Consider the following 16,642-nt stretch of genomic DNA (forward strand, 5'->3'; position numbering starts at 1 on the left):
AAGGTCTCAGCAAGATCTTGTATTTAAAGCCTTTATGGAACATCAGAATCTGATGTGAGCACAATATTTTCTTTCAATGGTGTTCAGACTCAGAGACCTCTGCATTCTGCATCTCTTGTACTTGGGAGACCTGCCTCCTCTGCTCTGCTCATTCCCAGAATAGCTTTGATTTCCCTTCTTTCTCTTTAGGAGTTTCAGGGCAATAGGGAGAGCTCTCTCTCTCCTCTTCATCATCATTTTGTATTGTTCTCCAGTGCTTTCTGTAGTCTGCTGTTTTCATAGTTATGGTAGATGAAACATTGATCTTCGGCAAGTTACTGAGGGAAAATAAGGTCTTATTCTTTATGTGAACAACTTTCTTTGCAAGTCTCATATACTTTAATATATTGGACTACTAGGGAAGAAAATTGCTCACCAGGATACATTTAATAAAGGCAAATGTAACAAAACAAGTAAGCATTTCTTCTCTAAGTACAACAGAAATTAGAACATAAATTAGCACAAATAAATAACAGAAATCATCAGTAAGTTCATAGATTCTATCAATAGTATCTATTAGTTAGCAAGGTCCAGCTGTGCCCTGATGCCCAGGAGTGCTCCTCGATTTAGGCTCTGTGCATCTCTGTTTGCTTCCCATAGATCTTGCCTGCCTGACTTATCTGGTCTGATAAGCACTGACTAACAAGGCAGTGGGAATAAGGGGTGGCCAAGTTGGGCACTTGAAGGGATGAGTACCTCTTCATGCATAGTTTGAATCAGAGGGCAGTCTGCTCTCAAACCCTCTTTTTGGTAATTGGTTGACGAGATTTATCTGAGGGCTGCAGAGCAGACATAACTTTGTGGCACCAACTGGGCCAACATGCATTTGGCTGGGACTGGACATAGTCCCTTGCAGGGTACCTGGGAGTAGTGGTCAAGATCACCTGCACAGCCTTCCACTCCAGGGGTAAAAGGATGGGGTGATGTGTGTGCAAACTTTTAATACTGGACACTACTCTATAGAAGTTTGTGTGGAATGACTATTTCTTTCTCTCTTTTAAAAATATATATATAAATGTCCCCAATTTCAATTGGGTGGTTAAAGATCAGTTGTCACCACATAAATTTTTAAAAGAGACTACAACTGATGCACTAGAAGAAAACTTGCATGTTTGAGCAAATCACGTTTACTTAGCAGTTCTGGAACTCACAAGATGTCTATTTGCACCTGAGAATAACTTTTCAGGTGCTGGATCTCAGCTTGCTTCTCAACAGATATGTTTCTCTTCAGTGTTCTCTAAATGTATTTATTCTCCATCTTTTTAATGCACTAGTCATTTAGTGGTGCCTGGATCTACATCTGCAGATCATGACAAGAACTCCAGTCTGTTGTGAAGTACGCTCATGAATTTGTGTGCTGCAGGGCTGCTTTGAGAGTTAGTCTGAGCATCTCTGGACTTTGTGAAGTAAATATGCATATCCATATTTGAATAGAGACTTATGATCACATAGGAGATTTCAAATTCAAATGACAGCTGGGAGCCAGCTCCCTGATGAACTTTAATGCAATCTGAATCCTTTATGGTCTTGCAGGCCTTTGGAGAATCTCCTGACATTTCGGGAGAGAATACCGTTTTACTTCTAAACCTGGAGTTTACATCTGCCAAACGCATAGTCTAGTATTTTCTGCAGAATGTGAAAAGAAGGTGAGGCATTTCCCTTTCAATTTCTCTGCAGCTTTACTAGTTACATTTGTTCAGATCAATGCATGCCCCCTTCTATATGGTAGAATAAAGTAAAGCCAGACAAGTGAAAAACAGATTTGCCACAGGTGGAAATGCTTCTTTCTTTTACCAACTATTTTTGCTGCTTTTCCAATTATCAGTCTTCACACTTATTTTCTTCACCCCATTTTTTGAGTAATATCTGGGGTAGGAATTTGTTCCCATGGAGCTACCTTGGAAAGGATCTCATTTCCCCGGGTTTGACCAGATTTGCAGACTGTTCTTCCAATGCTGGTTCTGTTTTCATCAGTGTAAGAAGCCAAGGGTTGGGTGTTTCTTTTTTTCTTTCTCCCCCTGTCACCCTTTTTGTTTGTTTGTTTGTTTGTTTGGGGGGGGGGGTTGGTTTTTGTGATTTTTTTTTTTGCTGTTGTTGTTGTTGTTTTTGGTTGGTTGGGTTTCTGTTTGTTTTTTTTAATCCTCAACAAGGACCATTTGAGAGGCTTAAACACTAAATAAACTGTTAGTGTTGTAGGTTAATTCTAAGGTCTAGGCATTGTCAAGCAAAAAAATCCTAAAACCCATCAACCAGTAATAAAATTTATACACTGCCAAAGATAAACACTATTATGTATTTGGATAAATGGGCGTTTTGTTAATTGAGATTGAATATTTTTACCCTGGAAATTGGTTAATGTCAGTCCTTGTACTTTCCTGCAGTGGATGTGAGTTTTGACACTGAACAGGGAGCTTGCTACTGTCTGCAATGCAGTTGGGCCATGTGCCTCTACAATTGAAAGATTAGTGAAAAGATTTGGAAACTATTAAATAGAGAAGGATTAAGAATGCTCTCTTGCTTGTGTAACCATTAATAATCTCATAAGCTCAAACTGCTTAATTTATCAAAAAAGGTTAAGAAACTACTAGTCAAAAAATTTTAGACACCTCAACAAGATGACAGTATTTGATATTAGAAGTCTTTTTAATCTCCCTTACTTATTCTTTCCAAAATCATGTTTAAATATTTCTAAAGGTAAACTTTTCACATGAGTAAAATTTTTTGTATGACAATTGTTTTTACTGAAAATAGACCCTTTAGCTGAAGTTTCTGTGGATTGTCCCTTCATTCTGCAATGCTTTTGATGAAAAAAATGTTTTTGATGAAAAACTGAAAACTAATTTTGGTTTTAGAACATTTAAACTGAACATTATTCTCTTTTCCAGAAGATGAAAATAACAAGTTTTTAGTTATTTTTCTAATGTGGGGTTTGGGGCATTTTTCATATTATACACTATCTTCTGATCAGCCTGAACTTTACTGACATCTCAAGTACATAATTAAAGGAATTTGAAGGACTGTTATTTACAGACAGCTGTAGTGTCTGAGTTTAAAATGTAGTGCTAATTTGAGACTGGAGCACCCATCATGGCCAAGGCTAGCAAATGGATCTTCATATGTATGACTCTTGAGGTTTCTTCTTTTCATTATGCTCATATAATACAATGAGACTTTTCAATACAATGAGACTCAGATGCTGTAATTATCTTCTACTAGTGATGTGTTTTCTCCCATTTTTCTAAAGCATTAAAATACACATATTCACACATTCACTGTGATTTAAATCTTGTTCACCTCTTTTTTTTTTTTTAAGTTTCATCCCTCATTAAAAGAGCTCTCTTAAGATTTGGGTTTTTTTCTGTTAGCACTCACTCATACTTTTATTTTTACCTGAAAATCATTACTGACTCATCATTTTCCAATACTAGCAACTCAACTTTGCATGGCAGTAATTTGCCTTGCAAAAATCTGTTCTCTCAGCATAACCTGGAATACTCTGGCATCTCTTACTAAGAGCATTAGTCTTCAAATCATTAGTTGTTCTGATGAGTAATATTCATTTTAGGCCCTCCTTTTCATTAAATTACTTCCATGGCTTTTTATTTACTGGAAAATCAGCTTTCCCATGCTTTAAACTATTATCTGGGAAGTTGATATCACAAATTTAAATTAATTGTTTTACTTTGATTATTTATGTCTTGACAAATGCTAATTTTTATTTTCAGTCCAAGTGTCTCTATGGATTAACCACTTAATTTTTGGAAGTTTCTGACACTTTGATTTGTCTGCAGTCAAAATTGGCTTCTGATGAAATTCTTGATCACTGATATATAAATTATTTCCACAATCATACCAGATGTTGATGAGACAGGACAAGGGGAGGAACGCTGTTGATGCAAGTTTGTGTTTTGCCCCTTGGACAGCAAATGCACTATGCCCAACTCCAGGATATATTGCTATATCTGTTTAAGTCCTGTGGAAGTTATAAACTGTGGTTCCCTCCAGTTTTGTCTGTCCAGGCTGGGAACACAGCCTCAGAAATTGCCTCAGGTTTTAAGGTGTATTTCTATGTTCACAGGTTAGCTACTCCTCAGCTTTTAGGTTTGTTTTGAGCTACTTCTCTTATGCTGTTAGAACTAGGTCCTTCTTCAGCCAATGCCATGTGCTGCCTGACATTGCCTTCTTGAACAGTGTTCCAGAATCTAGTTTCAAGAGAGTAGTTCTGTCTTATTCTGGCCTATATTACAACCTGGGAATAATTCCATACTCTCCATTAACTTGATGCATTGTGTACTGTGTCTTTACCCAGCATTCAGATTAAGATTCTGCACCATGAGAGTGAGGAATCCTTTCTGAACAGCAGAATATTCAGCAATCAATACAGTGCACTGTTAACAAACACGTATGTTTTCTTAAAAATCCCTTAATGAAAAGGAGTAATTAACACTCCTTGCCATATCTATAAAAGTTTTCCCAAATGGAAATGTTAAGTATGTCTCTGTAATTCTCTTTACAGCACATTTTATTGTCTTATCTAATCATATGTGAGATTTCTAATGTGAAGCAAATGAACACCACTCTGACATATATTCCAACTTCTTATTCTTCAACTTCTGATAATTCCATCATGCCAAAGAAAAGCAAAGTTGACCCCCATATCTTCTGTTGGTCTTGCTCCACTAGCTTGTTAAATAGTCACCAGAGGTCCCCTCCGAACAGCTTAAAAGTTATTCTGTTTCAGGCACTCATATGTCTGATCAAACTCAATATAAGGAAATCTTAGTTCATACAAATCCAAAGCTTTGCAAAGGCAATTAAAAGTTTGGTTAATTTTTTTACTTACTTTTATTTTTTTCCCCAATGTCTGGGGTCCTGATCCTACATTCAAATAACAAACTTCTTCTTGTGGACCTCTACAGTACCTCAAAAAAGTGCATCTAAGAGATTGCAATTGTAGAAAAAGAGTCTGGAGCTTCCACCTGCTAGAAAGAATATTGACATGGACACTTCTTTAAAAGTTTTCTCCTTCATATGTAGATGCTGATTTATAGAGTAAGAAACTTTCTTTTGAGAACATGTCAGTTTAATTTAGATATTTAAAGAGATGGTGTCAATTTTAGGGAGGAAGACAATTTTCTAAAGCAAGGCCTAGAATGTGATCACAGAGTACATAGAATGTGAAACAAGAGAATTTCTGAATGCACAATATATCTTATGGGAAAGAAGAAAGTATTCATCTTCCAGATATAAAACCAAGACATGTTCTAGACTTGGAGAAAATGCAGTGGTTGATGATGCAATTTTATTTACTATAGTGATATTTTTGTTGTTGTTGGATCTATGTATTCATTTTTTTCAGTCAAATAAGTCTGTTAAGCATATTAATTAGCTGTAATTTCTTTAATTAATTTTGGAAATGCAATGATTCATAACACGATTTTAAAAATTCAATTTGGACAGCTTATTAAGGATCTCAAGCAAATCAGATGTGTTTTCTCATATTGCTTGCTTACTTTAGGAAAATCAGTATCTTATTGATATTAAATTTATTTAGAATATTTATTTAATTATTTTCTGTCTCCATATGATCATGTTGAGCTGTTTTCTTCCTTTCCTTCTAAGCTATTGGAATTTCAAGCCAGACAAAATAAGAGTTGAATGAGACCTATTATTGTTTCATTGACTTTGAAGCATTCTGCATTTCCATTCCTCTTCATGGAAAAGGCCACTTTAACCACTAGTGAATACTTCAGAGTTGATAGCACAAAATAATCTTAATAGGTTATTTGAATAGCAGCTTGATTTAGGTGAAATTCCATTAATTGGAAGAATATGCATTTGCAGCACACTGGAGAACTCCAAGAGGAGAATGCTGTTTTCTGGTCTTGACAATCAAGAACTGCTTGACAGAGCTAGGATTTCTTCTTCCAAAGAGAGAATGATTAAAGAAACATGTAACAGCACTCTGTAAATACATTCAAGGGTGTTGCAAGAGAAAGGAGATTACAGTATTCAGATGATCAAAGAGATGAGAAGTAAATTTCAGTAAGCAGGATTCAGATTTGACAGTATGGAATCTTCCTAGCATTTAAGATAGTGAAATGTGGGGATGGCTTCCTTAGGCAGGATATGGGAATTTCAACGCTGATGGTGTTAAAAGTAGGATCAGTGTCTGACAAAGCACGGCTTGAATGTAAGACAGGATATGATTCTTTTCTGAAGCAAGAGAGGAATTAGATATCCTCCCAAGGACTCTCACAGACATATTTTCCATGTTTCCTCTCATTCTTAGATTTCAAACTTGCTTCTTTCAATATTTATGTGCAGAAAACCTAATTCAGTAAGAAGGACCGAGTGAGGCTTCTGTTTACTTACATACAATAAGATAGTTTCCAAATCAGTTTGCTTTTCAGGAAGGGTTTCAGTTTTTGCCTTTTTTTTTCAGCATTCAAAACCACCCAGGCTTTCAGAGTGTCCTTGCCTGCCAGTTTTGAGCTTCTAAATTGAACCTAAAATATTTTTATGCTTTCAACCTCTTAAGTGAGATATTAGCCACTAAAAGCTAAGTGTCTAACCAAGCATGGGCATCCAGGCATCTGCTGTAGCCTATGGGGAGACGACAGATGCTGTTATAGTTTTTATCTTATCTCTAAAATGTTACTTATTGAGATAAGGGTCACTTCTCCAGCAAAATGTACATTTCAATGCAAAAATGTTTCCTATGTGTGAAGTTCATTGAAACAGTTTCAAGACTTTTAATTTAGTTCAGAGAAAGTGCACTGAAATGTCACACAAGAATAATAGAGTCATACAGAGTCTGTGATACCACTCACTGCTTCTGTATATGCCTCTATTTCTCCTGATGACATGGAATATGTAAATGTGCAAATTTGACTTTTTTTCATAATTGTTACATTTTCATTCAGTGTGAAATAAAATCAGGATCTGATTTGCAACTAATCACATGAAGTCCTTTTGGTAAGTATGACAGTACCTCACCTACCACCTCAGAACAGACTATATTAGTACTGGTAGATCTTTATGAGTTATGCAGTCTTTAGAATTTTGACACTGATATCGCACCCTCAGAAAAAAGGATCTGTTTATGTTAGAACTATTTCCAAAGCAACAGTTTGTTCATGTGGCTCTCCAACAAGGAAAGCATATATGGCTCTATGTGGCAGCAAATCTACCATTGGCTATGATGAAGCCTTTGTAGGGCACCATGAGTGGATCCTTACAAGCAGTGAGAAGTTCAGGTTGCATCTTGAGCTGATTCCTTGAACTTTTTTCCACAGTTGTTCCTCCCTTGATCAGTGAAAAAAAAAAAATTATGTGAAGAGTACCCATCTCCTTCAGTGCATGTTTGCATTTCTGAGAGGGATGCTGGAATTGCTCCTGCCTGCTGTCCAATGCATCATTCCCATATTTAGACTGTCAAACACCAAATATAAAAAAGACCAAACCAAAAGTTACTCCCTTCTGATGAAGAACTTCACTTATATCTCAAAGTCACAGAGGAAGTGACTTCTGCAGTGTTTCCAGATTTTACCAGCACTCATATCTAAATTTCTTGTTCAGTCCATACTCACAGTGAAGTCAAAGTGGATTTAATAAATCAATTCTTTTTCTGGGAGTAAAAAAATATCACTAGTTAATAACATTCAGTTTATTAGAGTAGCGCAGGAAGGCTCAGGGGATTATCTCCCGATTAGAAGTTAGTAAAAACGTAAGAAAAGTGGCCTATATAGTGGAAGATAATAAATACACCTAAAAATCCACTGCCTTTGAATAGACAGGTCTGAAACGAAGTAAGAAAGTGTTCTTGTGCAGAAAGGCATCTTTAAAAAAAATTTGTTTTAATGCTCAAATTAAATTATAGTGGAGAAAAATACTACGATGGATAGAAAGCAGAATTTGGTGCATTTGTCCTCTTAAGCATTCCACATATTACAAATAAACAATAAACAAGTATTTGCCACACATCTAAAAAACTCTGAAATAATCAATGACAGTGAATAAATTATTTCTTTCTTTTTCGTATTAAAAGATTCAGATCATATAGCCATCTCACATCTAGTAATATCTTCTCTTTGAAGTACACCAATTTTAGCAGCCAATTATAAAGTAGATGTACTGCAATATTGCCACAGGGTTTCATCCAGTGAACTCATCCTTTAGTTCTCCACAGCTGTGGCAGGATCTTGCTGCTACTGGGCAAAACCTTGCAAAATACCTTTCCAACCTTCTCTTTAAGCCTGTGGTTCCCTAGGGTGCACCACAGGCTCATTTAGGAGCTCTGTTGGAGCTCCTAAATCTTTGGATTTCTGTCTGTGACCAGGTTTTCAATGGTTGCTATTCTTTGGGATGCAAGCAGCCGGTTTTGTGTGCCCTGGGGAGGAGCTAAGTACTTATGTATATCGATGTTCTGATGGCTCCTGTGATAGAAAAGGCATGACTGGATCTACTTTACTGAAGGAAGCGGAGACAGATAAATCCCTGGCCTCAAAATCATGTGAACTGACTGTATCATATATGCAGAATTTAAAGCTAGTTCTTTCTGTAGTGTTTTAGTTTTGGGGAGAGGTGGCAGAAACAGTTCGGAACTGAGCTGGTAAGAGAGCTAATAGCAAAACGGTGCAGGCAATCAGGGACTAATTTTTCAGTGTGCTCCCTGGCCCTTTTCAGGGTACTTGTCAGGGTAGCTGTGCTTTATGGCTAAGTGCCATATGACAATGATACTAAAAAAAATAAACAAGCTGTGTTCTGAAATATAAACCTCTATTTAGTTAAACTGCTAGAATACCCCTGATGTGACTTCATCCTGGGTCAACTAGTGTTTCTCCAAAAAGGTTCATTGCATTGGTTTTGGAAGTCACATGGCCTGGACACCATCCTTTATAAGCAGTATGTAACTGCCTTATTGTGAAAATTTAAAAAATTTTGTAGCATGGACCTGAGCCATTTCTTGCTTGTGAATTCCAAAGAACAGTCCAGAGCAAATTTACTTTGCTAGTATGTAACATTTATGCTATCATGCCTCAAGGTCCAGGAGTCTTTCTCCAGAAGAAGGCTCTGCTTTGCCCAGCTGCTGCTCATTTTCAAATACTGAGGTGGCACGACCCTGTTTTTTGTGTTTGTGTTTTGTTTGTGCCAGTACTTCTGTAATTTGCTTCAGGCAAAAGCACCTATTTAAACTGGGTAGACTAACCTTTCTGATTTTATCAGCAGTGAATTAGCTGAAAGGGAGGCAGTAGACTGTCCTACACTGCTTTATTATTTCAATTCTAACCATTTTTTGCACCAAACCTTTTCCTTATTTTTCTGCTCTGAGGTATCCCTTGGCTATGAGTAGACCAACACTGTAATTGTTTCCATAGTAACAAAGACTTCAAAAAACGGAATGAGCTGGAGAAAAAAAAAAAAAAAGGAAAAACCAAAAACAACAACAAAAATCCCCCAACACATAAGTTGTAAACAAAATAAAAATGAGTGGCAGAGACACAATAGCTGAAGTCTAAAGGTTTTGTGGCTCCTTTCCAATGATTCAGCCTAATGTCAGAGTGGTGATACAAGTTCATCTCAAATTCACTAAAATACTCTCTTTCTAGAAGTCCATATTACCATGGCATTTACACTCACTAACTCATTTCCTCTCCTCTGGCTCAGACTCTTTAAGTGCTTGAACCTGCACGCAGATCAGATCCTTAGCTGGAGATGTCAACTTGGGTGTCATCCTGCCACTACTGCCCCTAAAGGCTGCTTAATCCAAATGCAGGATCTGTCAGACAAAGTACTGTTTCATGTTTCAAGGATACTGATTTATGCCAGGTTCATGTTATTTAGTCGTATCTCTAACTAGATGCATACTCTTGGGTTGGTTAATTTGTTGTGGGCTTTGTTGGTTTTTTTTAGACTAAGTAGCACAGGAATGGTTATTAGAAAGCATGCATTCTGCTTTTGAATCTTTTACTGGTATATATTATATTTAACAAAAAAAATTATTATGTTTTATTTTGTGTACCTGTTCATGCCTTGACTTCCCGACATGCAGAAAGGGAAGTGTAATACTTCTTCACTGTCTACTGTTTTTGAAAGGAGGTTGTTTGAAAATGCACGATGTTGGCAATCTTTTTTCTCATTTAATTATGCTTTGTACCAAAAATATATAGTTAGCTGCAATATGCCCATTGCCTAAATATTGTAACATGCTGCAACTGATTTTATTTTTTAGTTCTGTGGACTCTCATACTTGTTTTCAAATATTTCAGAAGATATGCTTAGCACTTTGTTTGAACTTAGTGCTAGAAATAGCTAAACTAAGGTGCATTCTGTCTACATAATACATATCAGAATGTTACAATAAATGATTTTTGGCTGTGTAGAGTGTAATACTGTCTAAAATAATACAGATTCTTTAAAATGCAATGCACTACATGCTGATGGCCAGTTGTGAAGATGAAAATGTTTCCTATTTGTGGGCCCAGAACTCCTTGGAGACTATCACAGCCCCAAGCAAGGGAGTGGAAGGAATCCACAAGAGAATCCACCTCTTGTGCCAGGAATCCAGCCACATTTCAGAGGAAAAGAACTGGAGATGATTTGGACCACTGCCTCTGGTAACTGCTCCTGCAGTCAACCTACCAGTCTGCTTCAGAGCTGTTGGAGTTCCCACATTTGAAAAGTTCTTTGGACTTTACAGCTGAGACCTCCCAGGCACATGCATTCATATCTCAGAATTAAAATATAATTTGTTTTGGCTAAACAGCCTCTAAATCTTTCCTTCCTCCAGATGGAAGCATTTGTGCAATTAAGCATTTGTCAATGTTGGCTTAAGTAACCATGTCCCCTTTGGAATATTTTCAAAACAAATACAATGTAAATGTGGATAGAGTGATCCAAAGTCATCGTTTTTTCAGGACAGGGTTGTTCATTGTCTGGTTTGGTTTTATTTTGCTTTAATTTCAGGGTACATGCTCCTTTAACTGGCAAAAAACACAGTCCTCTGAGTAGTTTCAATCAAGCCTCGTATTGGGGTTGATGAAGGACGTTCACGTTATCTGTCTTCTATATAAGGATGTTGATCTTTAGTAAAGGAAAAGTTAATAAAAGAGTAAGAAAGTTTTATCTAAATGTGACCTGGCTAATCAGTTCTGCAGAAATCACCCAGTCAAGGCCAGGAGATTGATTAAGATTTGTTGATTTGTCATGATAAGCAAGCTTCATTTAGTCTACGTACAGTGAGTGAAACACAACTGATAATGGGCTTTTCTCATATCCCCAAGAGCTCTCGTATCAGTGGTAAAAATGACAGCAGAAGTGAGTTTGAGGCCTCCAAGCTGTAAAATTCTATGAAACATTTGTTGGGAAGTCTTGAATCTAACTCTATACTGATAAAACTTTAGCAAAGCTTGCTAAAGATTTATTAGTATGAAGTTGGACTCAGGTTTTCACAGATGCCAAAGAAAAGAGCAGTCAGATCATTGGTATGTCATGAATTTAATGAATCCTGAAACATAATTAAAGTTGCTGACAGTAGATGTCACTCATATCTCAGCCCACGCCACACAGCGTCAGTTATTTCCTGTGTCTCCTAAAATGAGAAAACTGTACAATAGCAAATCCTTCTTTGTAATGACTCTTGGCATGTTGCAACTTCCAAATTACAATTACTGTAATTTACTTATTAGATTATTTTAAATTTATTCTGAGATGGGCAGACTGGTTAGGATAAAATTAGGTATCTTACTGACCAGAATCCACTCTGGCTCTAAATATATTTTGTAGGAAGTCAGAGAGGAACAGGAGAAAGGTGTCAGTATAAACGACAGGAAGGAGAAACTTGATAACCAAGTTTCACAGAATATTCATCTTCACATGGTTTTAAATACGGTGATATTTCTTAGGAATGGTTTTTACCATCTCTTTATCAGGTATGCATAGGGTTTCTACAATGGAAAAAAAGTTTTAGGGATTTTGTCCTTTGCCTGAGTTCTATTGTCCAGTTTGGATTATAATTTTTTTTTTTTTTTTATTTTACAAACAGTGATTTGGGGGAGTTATGTTTGCTTTTGTTTTGCCACTGTTATTTTTTCTGCACTTATATTAAAACTGAATTACTTTACTGCTTCTTGTGAGTCTCTATTAGATCTGAAGACTTCCAACCTGCCCTCCCAGAAATACAAAATTTGGGGATTTGTATGGAACCTGAGCCTGCGTCATCTGACTCTATAAAAACTCTGACTTCTGTGTTTGGTATTTTGCTCCAACTTTAAGGGCTGTAGTTTTATCCTGACTTAACATGAATCAGCTTTGAAGTTATGTGAGACTTCAGTCGTTCAGGTTCAAAAAATTTTGAATGGATTTTGTTTTCATTTTTGTCATTCCAGAGTACTGAGTCCCAAGTGAATAGAGGAAGAGGCACAAAAACAATAAAACAGTAATTCCTCTGTCTTTTGACGCAAAGAGTGAAATAACTGATCCCATGAAAACTTTAGTTCAACTCCTTGGACAAAGGTGATTAGATAAATTAGAGATAGAAACACTCTGAACCAAGTCTGCAAAGCTTTTCAGTCTTTTTTTTAAATCTTAATTAAGTTATTATTAAAGTCACATGAGCCTCATGAATTTTCTCTTACATAAAATGGGAAAAGTGTAAATGAGGCTTTGAGGTTTGTGGAGACAGTGTGGTTGGAGAATTGGTGAAAGTTTTGACCAATTTTTTTTTCCATTACTCCATAAGGCCAATCACTTTTTGGTGAGCATTGTTACCTCAATGACTCTGTCAAGGGAAGGAAGGCAGCTGTCTACATCCTTTTTGGTTACTTTCTTTTCGTGAGTGAGAGCTTTGTTTCATAGGAGGAGACCACTGAGGTGAACGTACAGCATGCCTGATATAAATCATAGCTATTTGACACTGAGTATAATAGCCAAAGTATAAAAATTATCTTCAGGAAATAATGGCAGTTTCTGAATTTATAGATTGTGGAAATTAACTTCTTCCCTTAGAATATATCATTAGCTGGATGTCATTTTAAAGGGCTAAATATTGGGAATATTTACATGGTCTGATTTACAGATCAACCATTGACCTCATGACTGCTTTGGAAAAAAAATCCTCTATTATCATCCTAGTAAAATAAAGAGTGCACCAAACCTTTGATGCATTATGTAGCATGAGAAGTATTTTTCCTTGACAGTTAAAATCTCCATGCACTCCTGAATCCCTGAGAGGATTGCCTCCCTGTTAGCACACACAGACAGATACATCAGTACAACTCTTGAAAATAAATGTATCTCTTGATAGTACAAAAGCACAGCAAAAAATATTTTTTCTTCATGGATGCACTGGCAAGTCTGTGACATTTTACAAAATTCCTATCATCAGGATATCCTAGCGGATGGCCTGTCTGAAATACCCTCATAACTGTCTGACTGTGGACACATTGTTAGAGATCTAGGAAGATTACAGCCTGGAAAATCATTCTCAGGCTGGAGCTTCTCCTGTTCTCTCAGCTCCATTCCCAAGCTGATAACGTGTCAGCTTCAGTAGGGAGATTTTCTCCCAGGATGATAATTTGGTCAAAACAGAATGGAATTAACAACATTAGATTAACACCTGGTACCAACCGTGGGACTCATGCTGAAGTACTGTCCCAGAGGCATTCTCCCAATTATTCAATGAGCTACTGTCTTGTCTTAGCTCTGCAGAACATACTATAAAAATACGAATCATGTTCTCAGTAGAGGCCTTCTTTTCTCTAAGAAGGTCTATGTGTGTTGCTGTCATTGCTCTCTCTCTCTCTAGCGCAGTAATCACATCTGTGGGAAAAGCAGTGATAAAATGAGGTGAGATGTGCATCTTGTTGCTTAGGAGAAGATCTTGCAGTTTTAGCTGGTTACACATATTTTTCTGCATGGGGGCATCTATAAAAGAATGAAATTGTTCCCTTTTTTACCGTTTAGTGGGAGTTTAACAGCCACAGAGGTACTGCATTAAGGATCTCAACCAACATAGTCTTAGGAGATGATGCAGTGGGGCCAATGAGATCCTTGCACTTTGGAGTTGCTCTTTGCTGTCACCTTTCTAGAATATTTTCTGTTTTATTGTTTGTTACTGCCTAATTTGAAAGACCTGTCTGTAGCATGTTTCTCTTCAAAATAAAGGATAATTATAAATTTTCCTCCAAGTTATAGTACACCCACTGCCTGATGCCTCTCCCTTTAATGAGGTTCATGACCGTCTTGGGCAGGGCTCCCCAGCTTGCTTGCCTCAATTCTGCTTTCTGGCATCAAGGAATTTTGTTTTGAAGACTTGCACCACTCGAGCTATTAATGATGCTCTACTTCCCTTGCTTTACTTTCTTCTGAATTCAGGTCAGTGCTACAATTTTGCCCTTAAAATTCTGTTATCCCCACACTCTTTTCATAACCAGACTACAAACCTTATTACCTGGGGTTTTTTTCTTCAATTAATTTTAACATGTAGGGCAGTCACAGGAGTTTGGCAGTTGGAGCTACTCCTTAAACGCCCTTGTGTCATACTAAACAGCTAACATTTATTTTGTAAACTGTGATTATTTTATTGTATTTCCAAGAAGATCATGTTGTCACAATCAAATTGTGCCATCAGATTTTTTTCTTTTACAGTCTCTAGAACTGGATAAAATTGGGACATGAATGTTTTGACCCACAAGTCTTTAGGAAATGTTCAGGGAGGAGAAATATTGATGGCTGTAACAGTGGTGGGAGTTTGTACTACCTAATTAGTGGTTTATCTCAGTCTCTTCTGCCTTCATTCAGAGCCAGGATTAACAAATACACAAAGGAAATGGATTTTTTTTGTGTTAGGGCTTGGTTTTTTACTAAATCTTATCAAAAAGTACAGAGCGTTCAACAGCACTTCTAGCTACTTGCCAGGACTGAGCAAAATGGAGGAAGATCCAGCTGCTACAAGGTCTCTTAAAGCTAAACAGTCCAATAGAGAATTAACACCTATATTATTTATCCTTTTAACCCAATAACTAAATTCCCATGACCCTCAGTGTGACCCCGACTGACCAACCAGAAACTACTACCTGAAACCCATGAAGAAGAAGGAAGAAGGAAGATGAACACCAAAAAAGACAATACCCAAAATCCTCCATCTTGTTCCATACCTACTACTATACTATAAAAACCTCAAATTTAAAACCGTTTATCATGTGAAAGCACACACACCATGTGAAATTTCACTACACACCCATGATTTCAACTTCATCACTCAAATTTAGAAGCCTTCTCCAAGGCCTCAGGTCAAAAGCAGTGTTCTCCAGGGTGTCAGTGGCAGACAGCACAGAAAGATCAAAAACCCCAGGTTTCTGGGATCCAACACATGGCTGCTGTCATGAGTTTTGGTACTAAATCTTAGTTGCCTTAAAGATAAGTTTTTCAAACTGCCATCCAAGCCAGGAGGACAAAAGTCCAAATCTTGAGTTTTGTTCTGGGCTCATTTCTATTATGATATCTGGGTTATGCTCCTTTGAAGAATTTTTCTTTCTCAGTTCAGTTCTTTGAAGATGATTATTGCTGTTGGTCAGGCTTTTTGTGAGGTTGTTCAGTCTTTTGTGTGACATTTAATGATTGTATATGACATTTTTCTATTTGGGAAGCAAAAAGCACAGCATGTTCATATGGAAGGTCTGAGTTTAAATCAAAGACTTTTAATATTTATAACAACAAGTAAATAAACAAGTCTTAGAGATAAAACTTGGCCCTCAAAAATCTGTCATGATTCAGGCTGTGAACCTCACACAGGCTTCTTGTATCTTTCAGAAAATAAGACACAACTGGAGCTTGGATGTAATATGCTGACCCAAATATTTCTGTAAGCTGTGCTCTGTAGTGAATGGAAGAATGCTGGATGAAAAAAAAAAAAGGTAGTTTTTCTGCAGTTTTGCAGACCTGTTTTGGCTTTAGGTAATTCCTTTTGTCTCTTGACTATTTGGCTTCATTGGAGGCTGGATGAAGGTGTGTTAATAAAATTGTGACTTCTGGTCTGTGTCAAACTCGGTAAATCAAACTTTTACATTCATGCTTGATGTTTCTTACCTTATGTACATGAAGTAAGTCTGCTACATAAAGATGCTGATAATTCTCCTGATCCTAGTTACTTCTTCAGCTTGTTGGGTTGTTAAACCTGAATTGTTAAAACTACCAGAAAGGTCAGATCATGAGCTAGCAGCAGGGCTGCACATCAGTCCCAACCCCTCCAAGGCTATCATGATGTTCTCAGTATCTCCCATTAGCAGAACTGCATTTATGACCTTATGTCAGAGGTACAGGTTGCAAGGCTACAAATGTTCAGATGTCCTTGGGTTTGCCTATGGATGTCATCTTCCTCTTTGCAGAGATTCAGTCTACTTCAGTGATGTATAACCAGATGGAGGTTATTGCATGGGGGAAGGGAATAGCCCCATCCATGCAAAAGCTGTCAAATGCCTCCCCTCTGGGGACTATCTAAAGACAATTATGATCATTATTCTTCTGCTCTAATTCCTTTCACTTTCTTCCCTCACTTTCCCACAAAATATTGTGGAGAGATAGTGCTACAGCTACTAACTCC

The 16,642-nt window shown here is 37.1% G+C and overlaps 1 protein-coding gene across 12 annotated transcripts in view; it reads right to left on the bottom strand.

Moving 5' to 3' along the window:
- LOC148225206 (uncharacterized) overlaps positions 1 to 16,642 on the bottom strand; it is a 100,765-nt gene that overhangs the window by 51,192 nt on the left and 32,931 nt on the right. Inside the window, exons 3-4 of one of the 12 annotated variants that reach the window (XM_088167073.1) lie at positions 13,669 to 13,860; positions 11,311 to 11,632 (exon numbers count right to left, since the gene is read on the bottom strand). The exons of the other annotated variants lie outside the window; for them this stretch is intronic. Of the exons in view, the coding sequence (XP_088023199.1) occupies positions 11,613 to 11,632; positions 13,669 to 13,860 (212 nt within the window). The 3' untranslated portion in view covers positions 11,311 to 11,612. Of the gene's footprint in view, positions 1 to 11,310; positions 11,633 to 13,668; positions 13,861 to 16,642 lie in introns of those variants that run through there. 12 annotated transcript variants of the gene reach the window in all.

Source organism: Sturnus vulgaris, chromosome 1 (genome assembly GCF_052056855.1).
Source record: "Sturnus vulgaris isolate bStuVul1 chromosome 1, bStuVul1.hap1, whole genome shotgun sequence".
In the NCBI taxonomy this organism is placed as follows: Eukaryota; Metazoa; Chordata; class Aves; order Passeriformes; family Sturnidae; genus Sturnus; species Sturnus vulgaris.